The sequence below is a fragment of the Ceratotherium simum genome, chromosome 25, assembly GCF_057802395.1.
Source record: "Ceratotherium simum simum isolate JZ-2026a chromosome 25, ASM5780239v1, whole genome shotgun sequence".
NCBI lineage: Eukaryota > Metazoa > Chordata > Mammalia > Perissodactyla > Rhinocerotidae > Ceratotherium > Ceratotherium simum.
In genome coordinates this window covers 5,902,317-5,915,981 of record NC_141924.1, presented here as the reverse complement: position 1 = coordinate 5,915,981, position 13,665 = coordinate 5,902,317, and the positions used below count along the sequence as shown (strand labels likewise).

Genomic DNA, 13,665 nt, shown 5'->3' with positions numbered 1-13,665 from the left:
GTTATATACTATATAATGGAATATTATGAAATCATTAGCTTAGTTTCAAATAACATTTTTAACAACATGGTAAAATGTGTATCATATTAAGCCAGTTTTATGAAGGACGTAAAACTGTATATTCAGTGTCATCCCAAAACTGAAAAAAATAACTATTTTCTTGAGTCTTAAGACACACTTGATTTGAAGACTAAACATGGATTTTAATAATAACTTTTCCTCCTCAGGACCACACTCAAGTCTGAGTCTCAGGCCCCTTCTCTTCCCTCGGGCCTCGGCTCAGGCATCAAGCCCACAGCCACCCTCCTGCCCTAATGCGATGTACACGGGGGCTTGCTGTCCTTCCTGCCCATGAGAGTGGGTATTCCATGGGGGCAAAGTCTGTGTGTTGCTCACATCCCATCAGCAACTTCCAGAACAGCGCCCGCCATACGGCAGATGCACAGCCAGTGTGTTACTGTGGTTGTTTTTCCCCTTCAGATTCTAAAGCTTCTTCTAAACCACCCGGGGAGTTGGCGTGCTGAGGGTAGCGTCACTCCAACGCAGTTTTTCACGCCCTAAAAGCTCCTTTAGGTTTTCTCTGCTTTTCCTATTTCATTATTTCATAGCTTTGCAGGTTTTTTCATAATTTAAGTGAATTATATGCTATTGGTTTATTGAGGAGTCTCAACTTGTTAAGAACAGAAATAGAACCAATTTTATTTCTTCCAAACCCTGGGGTTCGGAAGTGGGGTCTGTGGGGTCTGTGGACCCCTTTCCTGCTACGTCAGAGGTCCCTTAATGACATCTTGGCCAGATTCCAAGGGTGTCTTGTCATTTTTGTCTGTAGAACAGTCTCCTGGTGTTTCAGACTAAGCCAGGTCTACTTCTAAAGAATGTTCAGCTTAAGCACAACTCAGGGCCTGTCTCCTTCCCTCTGCCCAGAGCTGGTCAGAGCTCTCGGTTGGCCTGGTGGCTTGGAGGGCCAGTGAGACCTTCTCTCCAGGCCACACTGATCCGTGTGTCAGGGCAGCTCCGGGGAAGAGGGCCCAGGGCCCCTGGGCAGGCTGTAGCCCCCTGCCATCCCCATTCAGCGCTGAATGTGAAAGGATGCTCACTCCACCTGGGCCCCCAGCCGCCTCCCCGCCCCTGTCCACCCCTTTCTGCTGGCTGACGCCCGGCTGGGGGCAGTCACACTTAGTGCTCTGATGCATGCTTTCTTGTGTTCCCCACCCTGTGGTGATCCTAGCAGGTGTCCCCTAAACAGCGACTCGGGGCCCAGGCCCCCTCACTGCACGGATCTGCTGTCTTCACTACGTGGTCTCCAAGGTCACCCCGACCACTGGCATCGATAGAACTGGGGGATGGGGAAAGCGTGGCGGATCCCTCTCCCCTGCATTCCCCTGCTTAGAAATCCGTCATTTCGCCACATCTAGTTGGAAAGCTAGACTGGAAATACAGTCTAGCTTTTTGTCCAGGAAGAAGAGAAAATGGGTTTGGTAAAGAACCAGCCAGTCTCTGCAACCTTTTGGTTCTGGTGGAAGGACAGGAACCAAGGTGGGAGCCAATGGCTCGTCAGCAGCTGTCCCAGCTCAGAATGCAGTGTATTCACTGCCTTTCATCTTCACATGCGGGTCTTGGCCACGACAGGAAGAGCCCAGCTCAACGTCCTGCTACAGTGTAGACCCAGAAACTAAACAACTTTTCTTGAAAGGTAGGTGGAGGCTTTAGCTGCGGTCCTGAGATGGCCGTTGGAGACTCATGGGCAAATGACAGGAGCCTCTCCTGTCTGTGAAAATGCTTGGATATGATCAGAGAGAGTGGGCAGTTTTGATTGGTTTTAATTGTGGTGCGTGGTGTGTGACCAGGAGGTTTCCGGGGACACAATATTGCTTGGAATCCGGAAGACTCCACAGCTTCATCTGGAAGTTCTGGAACCCAGGGAAGGCCCACTGACAGAGGTGAAGTAGTAAAGCCCAGAGCAAGAGGGTGAAGACCACACAGCTAAGTTTGTGGTGAGGGGGTTGATCAATCATCCGGGAGTAGAGAGGAGGCCATTGGAGGGGAGACCTGTGGAGGGGAGACCTGTGGACGGGAGCCAGCTTCCCACCCCCAAGAGGCCTCCGGGGTGGGGCGGGGGTGAGGAGCTCCCAGCAGCAGAGGCTGGGGTTAGATGAATAACTGGGGCCAGGAAGGGGAGAGCGGCCACACTGCCCTAGAACCAGCCCCAAGAGACAGTGATGGTTCCCAGTGGCATCTGAACGCAGAGTGACAAGAAGACAGGGCAGTGCTGGATGCTGAGCATCGTGGCCCAGCCCCTGGGGCTCCGGTAAGCAGACCGTGTGGGGTCTTCACCAGCCGCGGTCACAGCACAGACGACCAGAGTGTAATTCTGTTTCATTCGATTCCAGGCCCCACCCAGCCAGCAGTATGAAGACAAGAACGTAAGGGGCTCCTCTTGACCTCTGCTAAGGCAGTAAGGGGAGAAAATAAAGTTACAAATATTAGAAAGTCTGGATAATACTCTTATTGGCAAGAGATGGGATTATGTGAAAATCCAAGAGAATCAACTTGAAAACTTGTAAAAATATTAAGATTTCACTCTGATGGCAACATAAAAACTAGTACAGTAATCAGTACCTCTAATCTATGCCATGCACAACCCATTTGGAAAAAAAAGAAACATGTTACAATAGGAAAAATGACATCTTTTTAAAAAATGGCCCCAATGTGAATAAAACTACAAACTTCATATGGGACATAAAACAGGATATAAACAGATGGAGAGATGTAACTTGTTCCCAGAGTGGATGACTGAGCATTGCAAAGGTGTCCATCATTTTCAAAGAATTTTATAGGATTAACTACATTCTAATAAAAAATGTAACATGATTTTCTTTAATTCTAAAGTCTACCTGGATTGATCCAAATTTGTGAGAATGTCTGTGTGTGTATTTGCAAGTAAAAAAAAAGACTAGAAGAGAATATATAGGAATGTTAACTGTGTTTCTCTGGGTGGTAGGTGTGCAGATTTTTATTCTTTGCATACTCTATATTTTTGACATATGACACGTATACTATTGTCTATTATACGTATACCATTATAATCCAAATAAATCAATAAAGGCTAAACCATTAAGTTCATCAAAAAAAAGTTAAAGGAAGAACAGATGAAAACTTGTGAGCCTGTACTGTGGTTGTGCGTGAGCCCGTGTTCCGAAGGGGGTTCGAGAAACGAGAAATGGGGGTGGGGGGTGCGTGGGCGCAGGCAGGTTCCTAAACAGGAGTCTGCGCTGCCGGGGAAGGGGCTGAGCCGCGGCGCGGGAGGGATCCTGGGGCGGGGGCGGGCTCGGGGGGGGGGTGCAGAGCGGGCGGGCTCGGGGTGCAGAGCGGGCGCGGGGGGCGGGGTGCAGAGCGGGCGCCTCGAGCCCTCCCCTCGTCCGCGGTCTCAGCAGACCCGCCTCTCGAGTGGGCTTGAGGCCTCGCTGTTACCTCGACCCGGAGGCTCTTGGTCCGCTGGTCTGGGACCGACGGTCACCAGCTCCTCTGGCGCCCCACGCTGTCCCTCTGGCGCCGTCCCCCGCGGGGGTTCTCCCGCCCCGGCTCTGGGCGGTCCCCTGCGCTCCCGCCCCGTCCCCCGGGGCGACCCAGGCCCGCGCTCGGAGCCCGGCCGGCCGGCCCGCCAGCAGCACCGCGCCGGGCCGCGCGCACACGTGCTGCTGCCCCGGCCTCGGGTGGGCAGCTCGCTTCTGGCCGCAACCCGGCAGCAGGTGCGAGGTCCTCCAGCCCCAGTCGCCGGCGGACAGCTCATGGTTCCCAGTCATGCTTTCTTTTCAGTTTGCAGATGTTTTCATTTCTAGTCCACGGAAATTTCCTTTTATTATTTCCAAATGCTTCCAAACATACATCCTGTGTGTGTGTGTGTCTGTCTGTCTGTCTGTGTCCGTGTGGGGTGGTGTTTCACTCCGAGTACTTGGAGCTGAAGAGGAAGGTGTCAGTAGAAACTCAATCACGACCCAGAAAATGATCTTAAACTAGAGCTACAATCAGTAAAGGTGAGAAACTAGGACGGTGGTTAAGAGGCAGGCCCTAGAGTCCAATGACCAGGTCCGAGTCCCAGAAATGGCCCCACCAGCTGTGTGACGTGGACAGGTGACTTACCCACTCTGCGCCTCCTTCCTCATCTGTCCAGTGGGGTCACAACACAACCACCCTCTTCGGGCTCTCGTGAGGCTCAAGTGAGGCAGACGCAGGGGGGTTAACAGCACTGACTCCACAGGAAGTGACCGGCCACTGTGCTCCCGGTGACAGTTGGGGGCGAGGGGAGGGAGTCAGGCCTCAGTAACAGCAAACAACACTGTTCAGGAAGTTCCGGAAACTGAAGTAAGGGGATATAAATGAAGAGTCTAACAATGGAACGGGCTGTTGCAGGCCTCCTTGCCTGGGACACAGAGGCTGAGACAAAGCTTTGCAGGCAGGGAGTTTATTGGGCGACACTCTGGGAGGACACGGGGGCACTGACGGAAGCAGGACTGAGCAGGGGAGAAGCTAGTGGCATTGCCATCACAGGGGGCTCGGTCAGCCCCGAGGAAAGCTCTCGAGCTGGGAGGGCCTTCAGGGTTGCCCCAGGTCACCAGTCCTGGGACGTGTGCTGCCACCAGGAAGGAGGCCTGGTCGTGGGTGAGGCGGTGCCTTCATTTGAGGGCAAGTCTTGGAGGGAACCTCAGCTGAGAACGACCAGTCCCCAACACTGCCAGCACTGGGAAAATGAGCACTTCAGGCCTGAGAGGGAGCCTGGGTGGCCCACAGCCTCCGTTCCAGGTGCAGACAATCGCCATTAACTGGAGATGCTACTGAGGTCTGTGAAAACTCGAAGGAATTCAACTGAAAACCATCCCGACTATTTCGTGTCAAGTGAAGGCATCAAATAACAACACAACGTTCATCTTCCTACATATCAGCAATGACCTCTTAGATGCTCACGATGGGGTCAAACGGATGACAGAAAAATATTGCCAAGGAAACATCCAGCTACTGGGATGTTTATTGCAACATCAATAATGACAAAAATGCAAAGGAGTTACATTCCCAAAAGAAAGGGATCCTTTGGGTCAAGTGTGGCCAATCCAGAGGTGGAATATCATTCATGTATAAATCATATTTTCAAAGACAATGTCACGACCTTGGTGAGTTCTCATCACATATTAAGTGGGAAAAAAAAACAAAAACAGGTTACCAAGGAGCATGGACAGTATGATCTCACTTCACACAAAAGAAAAGAAAATAGGACAAACAGACACATGTGGGGCTTGCTGGGGTGCGGTTTGCTTGGCAGGTGGCCTGCATGACAGGGACCCCAGACTACAGCTCCTGTCTGCTGTGGTGGCCTTCTGTCAGCCCTGAACCTTCCCCGAGCATTCCCCACCAGGCCCTGGGGAATGGGGACACGTGAATCCACCAGCTCTGCCCTCAAGGAGTGCACAGTCTGGTGGGGAGACAAATGTAAGCTCAACACCAACATAAGGTGACAGCTTTTAATAGGTGTGAGCTGGGTGGGTGTGGGGACGCAGGAGCAGGGCCCAGGGGTCCCTAACCAGCCTGGTTGTTCAGGAGGGTTTCTATGAGGAAGAACATTTGATCCTTAACGCAGGACTAGGATCGCGGAGGGGAGGCAGGAAGAAAGACTGCAGAGGGTGCCAGTGGTGGGAACAGAGGGCCAGGCTGACTGAGGCGTTTAGGAGAAGCACTGGGAAGCTGGTGAAGGAGCAGGTGTGGGATGAAGGCAAGGATGACACCCAGGTTCCTGGCCTGGGGACGACATGGACAGAGCCACCACTCACTGAGACGGAGGCCCTCAGAGTCTTCAGGGCCACGGGAGGGAATCCCACCAGGCTGGGCACACAGGGGCTCAAAGCAAGAGCAGAGGTCCTGCAGGCACTGAGGACGGAGGCCCTGTGCCAACCCAGGCTCCTGGTCTCTAGCCTCACACCGGGCCACACGGTGGGGCTGGCTGGGGGGTCACAGCTCCACACCCCACGGCCAGGCAGAGGGGGTGGCCAGGTTCCTGTAAACCTCCTAGGACCAGCCATCTGGGGACAGGGAGCTGGGCACTACGTGCCCTCTAGACTTTTCCATAGCAGAAGACACTGACTAGGCAACAGTCTAGCCAGTTGGGGCACAGATTTTCACCCCTGTCCCCAAACCAACCACCACTCATAGAGAAGCAGCTGGTGGAAACCCCAGGGCAAGGCTGTCCACTGGCAGGAAGTTGGGGCCGCCCCAACCTACAGGGCTCCACCCTGCACACAAGTCGCCAGAGCAGTTAGGTTTTTCCCAGCACTGCACCTGTTACTGGGATTTCAGGAAAACCTTAGAATTAATTTTTTTAAGTTCATCTGGTGGAAACAGGTAAGAAAATCTGACAGAGGAGAGCCCCTAGATATGAATACAAATTATAAAACCACAATTGTTAAAAAAAAGGGAGGTACTGGGGAAAGTAAATGGATCAACAGATAAGAGAAACGTTGGCCCTACGATAGATTTTCAAGTGTGATAAAGGAAACAACACATCAACGAGGGAGAGAAAGAATTCCATGTCTGATCTCAGGATATTTGTTTAAATATTTAGAAAAAAGTCAATTTAGAGCCTCACCTCACACTACATGCCAAATTAATTCCAGAAATAACTGTTGATTAATTCTAGAGGGAAAAAAAGACCTTAAGTCTAAAGCAATGACAGAAACCACAAAGGACCAGATGGAGATGTTTGCAGGACTGCCTATTCTTGTCTGTTCTCAGACAGCAGTTCTCAAAGTGAGGCAAGACCCTCCAGGGGTCTGAGAGGTAAAATCGTTTTCATAATAACGCTGCGTAATAATTATTACATAACAATACGTGATTGTTTTTGTGATAAAATATTCTGAGCCTTTTCCAGTCTATCTCATGAGTGTACAGTGGAATTTTCCAGAGGCCGCATGACGTGTGATCTTGCAAAAGATTAAGTGCAGAAGCAGGTGCAAGACTCCAGCTGTTTTCTGTTAAACTAGACAATAAATTTGCAAAAATGTTAAACACCAGCACTTTTCTCACTAAATTTTTTGTTTTGGAAAACTGAGTTTTCATTAAAATATGCTATTTATGTTGACGTGTAATGAGTTTATTTTCAAAATAATTAATATTTTAAAACATTCTCCATTTTAATTTATAATATGGTAAATATTGATAAAACCTACATACGCAAAAGCTCTTTGGGGTCCTCAATGATTTTTAACAGAGGTGTGGAGGGATTCTTAGACCGAAAGGCTAGAGGGCGGCTCCCGGTCCATAAGCAGTTTAGCAGAGCCTGCTCCACCCATCCGGGGGCCCCGGCACCAGCACATCTGTTCATGCAACAACCCGACAGAGGCTTACTGGGTGCCTGCTGTGTGCCAGGCACTGTCACAGGTACAACGACACAGCCGTGAACAGAAGGGACAGAGTTGATGTGCCTGCCTTGTGTTACAGCCCGGTGGGCACAGTGCCCCGTGGGGAATGGATCGGCTATGTATAAGTCAAAATTTCAATAAGTTAAAACACACATAAAAAAGTAAAAAGCTGAAAACACGTGCAGCAAACATGACACACAACAGGTTAACATCTTTAATATATAACGAGCTCATACAAATTTATCAGACCCCAGTAGATAAGAGCAAAGGACACAGACCATCCACAAAAGAGGAAATACACCTGCTTAACACGAAAAGATGTCCAACTTTGCTAGAAACCAAAGAAATGCAAACTAAAACACAACACTAGTTTTTCATTATCAGATCAGCAAATATTTAGCCAGATGATAATACTCAGTGCTGGCAAGATGGCAAAATGGCCACATTTATCCTTGCTGGTGGCAGTGGAAACGGATACAAACATTTCTGGAAACCATTTTGTCAATCTGTAATAAGAGCCTCAAAGGTTTTCATATTCCTTAATTCCATCATCCCACCTCTGGGAATCTATCCTAAGGAAATAAAACCTGACATTGGGAAAAAGCTTTATGCACGAAGATATTCGTCCATTTCTCACAGTGAGAAACTGGTAACAGCACTGGTGACCAACCATCGGCACTACTCATGGGGGAGCACCCGGCCATTCCGAAAGGAAATTAGTAATAACACAGGGGACGCCCGGGATCTAAGCTACAGAAGGTAGTATCACAACTATGCTAAACCAAAACGCAGAGAAACCATGATGGGGGAGCCTATAAGGAGAGACACCAAAACGTTAAAATTTTACTTTTTTCTCTTTCTTCATTTTCCAAAATTTCTATAACGTGTAGCTTTGCTTTGATAATGAAAAGACCTAGTAGGTTGTCACTTGTTTATGGAAAGGAGTTATGAGCTGGGGTCCCTCCCATCCTCCGCACTGTGTCTGTGCTGTGCCAACCACCACCACACCCCGTGTTAGGACCCGAGGGGTGACACGGGAGACCACAGCTCTGTTCATGCTCAGTGTGATGGACCTGCCCTAAACCCCAACCTTCTCCCTACGCTGCAAGCTTCTGCTGTCGGCCCAACAATCTGCCCTATGCCTCCTTCCCGGAGCCTCATCTGAGTCTTCATCTCTGAGCCCCTGATCTAATGCTTCCCGAGCAGAGGCGATCTCAGTCTTACAGCGCTGGCTGCAAGATGGAAGGGACCTCTGCAAGGATCTCCCCCTCTTCCCACACCGAGCTCCGCTTCCCACAGTGGTCCCAGCGCATGGCTTGCTCCCTTAGGGTAACCTAAGTCCACACCCAACTCTCCCCACACGTGTCCATTCTCCTATAGGCCTAGCCGCCCAGATCATGGTCTCCAGGGGGGGCGGGGGGGGTCCTGTGCCCCTGACAACAGCAGCTCGTGCATCAGGAAAGGCTCACCTGCACCCGCACGGGGTATTCTGCACGCCTCGCCATTACTGACTCATCACATACTCACCTGTGACCAACGAAATGCGTCTTTGCTTTTTCCTAGAAGTCACTGACATGCTTTAGGACATTAAGTTAATGCCAAGGTCACACTGTCTGTTAGGCCAAGCAGCATCCCTTATTCTGAACCCCATCTCAGCGACACCCTGTTATGCAATGAAGCTTACCTACCGATGGAGCGTCACATAGACCAAAAGCAGTCACAAGATAGTCCAAATATCCTCAACACCAGGAGAAACACAAAGCCGTCCCTCACACGCACTGACTGTTTCGCACTAACCGCCTGTCCCCTTATAAAGCAGTACCTCGTAGATTTAGAGAAATCATACCCCCAAATGTGTACAAAGCAGCTCCCCACCCCACTTCCGCCCTCAGCTTGAGCCTCCCAGTCACGTGGTCCGGCTCCAGGCTGCCTGGAGCCTGGGTCTTCTCTTTAGCTGGGGACCAGGGCGTCTTCCCCCAGAGCCACAGCGGGCTCCCAACGTGGAGCTTCCCCCGAGCCTCTCTCCCGCGCTCCCGTTTCCAAGGTCGCAGGAAGCCGTCAAGGTCGCAGGACAAGAGCACCCGTCCCTAGCCCACAGACACCAAGCACCACCAGGGGAAACCACCAAAGCGGCGAGACAGACGAAGCGGGAGCAGCAGCCTGGGCCAGGCACAGCCATAGGCAAAGGGCGGGCTCACCGGCGTGCACAGGCCGCACGGCCAGCCTCGGCCTATGGTGGCTCCGGCCCTGGTACGAGCAACGCAACTGAAAACAGCGCCAAACGCAAACACAGCAGGACTTCTAGACACCACTTGGGTCGACCCAGGGGTTGGTGAGATGGCCGAGTTCCCGCCCTGCTCCCAGGCTGGGTCTCCTACCCTGGCTGGGCCGCGCCACGTGGAAACCTTCAAGGTGTCTGTTACCCCCTGCAGGCCTCTTTCTCCCCAGCTGCCACAGTACCCCTTCATCTGTGGGCACCTCTGCCTGGCAGGCAGACAGGAGAGAACTGAGCACAAGAGAAACTGATCTGCACACCTCCATCAGAGGCCCCACCCCCAGTACGGTGGCCCCACTGTGCCCTCCCCCATTCACACTTGATGAGCACCATGGTCCCACCTGAACAGCCTTGGCTGGAATCCAGGGGGCGTGAAGCCTGTACTCAGGCAGTTGTTTGGCAGGGCGATTGGGCGAACAGAGTTTACCACGAGTGGGTGGCAGTGGTCCAGGAACCCCAGCAACCACGGAACAGCCTTGACTCTGCAAGGCAGCAGCTGCTTCAGAACGCAGTCACCTCCCAGCATCATCAAAACTCTGAGGAAGAGAGGACGGGCCCTAGGCCCCAACCTCCGGGCATCCCAAGACACAGGTCTCTGGGTGGGTGCTGACGCTGTCCTTCTGCAGTCAAGCCAGGACCATTCAGAACAGGGGCAGACGAACCAGGGTAAGACAGCCCATCTCCCCCGTGGCCCAGGTGGTCATAGACATGCGGTTCACCTGGCATTGACATATGGGGGGACAGCACACTCCAAAGGGCGTGGCCAAGTCTCATTCAGAAAGTGATTTCTGGGCGTCCCCCAGGAGGAAGCACAAGGCCATCCACCACTAAGAGGTACAGCTTTGCCCCTCAGAATTAGGACACAAGTGCCAGTTCTGCACTGTCACCACATCAGGACCGAGGTAGTCTGCAGCTCTTTTCCTTTACAAATGCCACCAAGGCCCTGGCTGGGGCTGTCAGAGGCAGATACCCCCCTGCCTTAAGCGCTAATGCTGCACCCCAGAGAAGCCGGACTCCAGCTATGAGAGTCCATGTTTTCCTGCACAAAGACTGGACATGTGATGGACAGCCCAGGAACAGGGAGGGCAGGCTACACGGAGGCTCTGGAGACTGACAGATGGTGGGGGTGGCTAAAATGGCAGAGGTAAAGGCCACATGTCACCTGAATGGAGAAGGGAATGAGTCTCGAGCTAGACAAGGCCCACCACCAAGTGACGTGGGACAAAGACGAGGGGTGACTGCACACTAGCAGCTGGCGGTGAGTCTCACTGGAGGCCCAGGGCAGCAAAGCCAGCCGCTGGCACCCAGCCCTCAGCCTGCAGTGGGTCTTAGGCAGGGATGTGCACGAATGTGCTGCCTGTGGGGCCGGGATGGAACTGCCCAGGGGTCCAAAGTCACAATGACCTTCTTTAACAGGCAAGCTCCAGATTCTCTAAGTTCCTGGCGCTATCAGAACACTGGCAGCTAAAGCCAGGCACTAAAGGAGGTGCATCCTCTGGGGGCTTCTCCCTTTAGCTGAAATATCAGTCTTTCCCAGCACAACAATGGGCATGACGACTGCGTGCTCATGTGCAGAGCAAAGCCTGCCCCTGGAATGCTGGAACTATTCTCCCAACAGTGGTCACTTGGCCACGGACAGCAGGGACGAGGCCCCTGCCTGCCACACTGGGCCCTGGCAGGGCTGGTGATCACCTATGGGCAGGAAGCCAGACCCCTCTCCAGGTACCCACATAAGCCACCAGCCTGGCCAAAGTGGCTCCTTTCTGTCACGAGTGAGAACAGGGCAGCAGGTGGGGAGCCGCGGTGGGGGCCTGCAGAGGGTGGGTGGAGTAGGGGTCTCCATGAACCTGGTCAGGCTGGGAGGGGTCAGCCCAAACAGTCCGCAGGGTGCTGTGGAGTCGCTGCGACCGCGCAGCAGAGCTGTGGTCACGAGAAGAGCTGGGGTTGCAGGCAAGAGAGGGGAGACATGCGCTGAGGTGCAGGTACAAAGCTAGCACGTGACACTAGCAAGCAAGGTGGATGACAGAGCGCCCAAGAGCCATGAAGGAAGATCTCCTCGTGGAACAGGTCTGGAGGGGCAGGAAGCGACGTCCTCAAACGAGGGCGATGCTATGCTGTCGTTCCAACTTTTCCTCTACGCAGCAGCGGGTGGATGCTACCTGGGTGGCTGCAGAGGCGACCAGGGTGGCGGCCGATTCTCAAAGGTTCCGTGCCCGGGTGGGCAGGGCCGGAGCCGGACTGGTCCCGTTGGAGGCTGGGTGCACAGGGCAGGGCCCGGTGCCCGCGGCGGCCAGCTGACGGCACAGCATCTGCCGCTCCCGCACAGCCCGATTCGAGGCGGAAGTCTTCCTGATCTGGGCGCGCCGTGCGTGCCGGAGCGGGGACTTGTAGGTTCGCCGCAACTCTGCCAGGAACCCCTGGTAGTTGTTGCGCAACGGGCTGTCGGGTTGCATGTGCGGGATGGCCCACTTCTCAGCCTCCCCAGTCAGCCGGGACACAAGGAACGCCACTCGCTCGGCCTCCCCGGGGAAGCGGGAGGCCTGGAAGATCATGAACCTGTCCATCTGCATCAAGAACCCCGCCAGCTGGCCCGGGTCCCCGGAAAACGGTTCGGGCAGAGAGGTCGGAGGCGTGGTCATCGGTCGGGTCCCACTGGAGGTAATGGCCGAGATGGGCGGGGTGATCTGCAGCGCCCCCGGAATCCGAGCCCTGGTGCGCAGCAGGGTCAGCTCGGCCATCACGCTCTCCAGCATGTTGGTGAGGTTGGCCTTCTCCGCCCGCAGCGTGGAGGCCTCCCGCCTCAGCGCCGAGTTGGTGAGGCGCAGGGAGGTCAGGGTGTCGATCACGTCATCCATTTGGGCACTGGCAGAAGCCGCGGGGGCTGGGGTTTCAGCTTTTGATGTCTGGGGTTGGACCATGTTGGCCCGAGGTCGGCCGAAGGCGGAGACTGCGGGGGCGTGAGAAGGGGTCTGGAGCACTGAGCACCTGTGATGCCGACACCGGGCAGGCCCAGGCAGAAATCAGGAGAAGGGTCGGGTGCAAGCCTCCGAGTGGCCGAGAGGCCCGGGCCGGGCAGGCGGTGCAGGCCCCTGCGGGTCGCCGCCTCCGGGACGCGGCTCCTGTCGCGGCCCTCGCAAGGCCAGGGCGGCTGCGCCGGAGCCTGGGCTCGTCCTGGGCCCTGAAGGATTAAAAAGATGTTTTTAAGACGGCTGCGATCGCGGGCGGGGCCGGGAGCAGGGGACGCGGGGTGCGGGGGGCGGAGCGGGGGCAGAACAAAGCGCGGCCGCCCCCGCGGCGGCGCCGGGCCCGGGGCGCGCGTACCTGGGTCTCCGCGCTTCCTCCGCCGCTCCGTCTGCCGCGCCGGCCGCCACCAAGATGGCCCGAGCGGGCGACGCGGGCAGCGATGAGTCACGGCGGCGGCGGCCCGCGGAACTGCTTCCCGGTCAGGTCAGGCCGGGGCGGCGGGGGCGGGAGCACGAGCGGGCCGGGCCGGGGTCGCGGCGGGGGGCGGGGCGCGGCGCGGCCTGGGCGCGGGCGGGGCCGGCGAGGCGGCGGCGGCGGGGGCGGCGGCGCCGGGCAGGCCCCGCGCGGGCCCGGCTGGTTGCCATGGAGACCGCCCGCTCCCGCGCGCGGCGGCGGCCGAGGCCCCGCCCCGGAAGTGGCGTGGCCCCGCCCCCGCGCCGCGCAGCCCCGCCTCCCGGGCCGCTGCTCCGCGTCCTTCCTCAGCAGCCAATCAGTGATGACTGCGGTTTCTGGTGTTTCATTAATGCCCTGGGTGCCTTCCTTTCTTTTCTGGTTGATGCTTCCCAACACTGCTTGCAAGGCTCATTTTGTATATGTTGCAATTATTTTTTTAAATGAAGCTTGCTTTTCATGTATGTTCATTGTAGCAAATTTTGATGTCACAAAAGTCTTTAAAAAGACCTTTATGTCACTCAGAGTCCCTCCACCTGCAAAGAACGAATAGTACTATTTCTGTGGTTCCAT

At 54.6% G+C, this 13,665-nt stretch overlaps 1 protein-coding gene across 1 annotated transcript; it reads right to left on the bottom strand.

The window, feature by feature from the left end:
* Positions 1-7,603: 7,603 nt before the first annotated feature.
* On the bottom strand, positions 7,604-13,171 carry RTL6 (retrotransposon Gag like 6). Its single transcript, XM_087448766.1, has 2 exons — positions 13,000-13,171; positions 7,604-12,856 (listed from the first exon to the last, which is right to left on the bottom strand). The coding sequence occupies exon 2, from the start codon at positions 12,594-12,596 to the stop codon at positions 11,877-11,879; it is 720 nt and encodes a 239-aa protein (XP_087304892.1). The 5' UTR covers positions 12,597-12,856; positions 13,000-13,171; the 3' UTR covers positions 7,604-11,876.
* Positions 13,172-13,665: the final 494 nt, after the last annotated feature.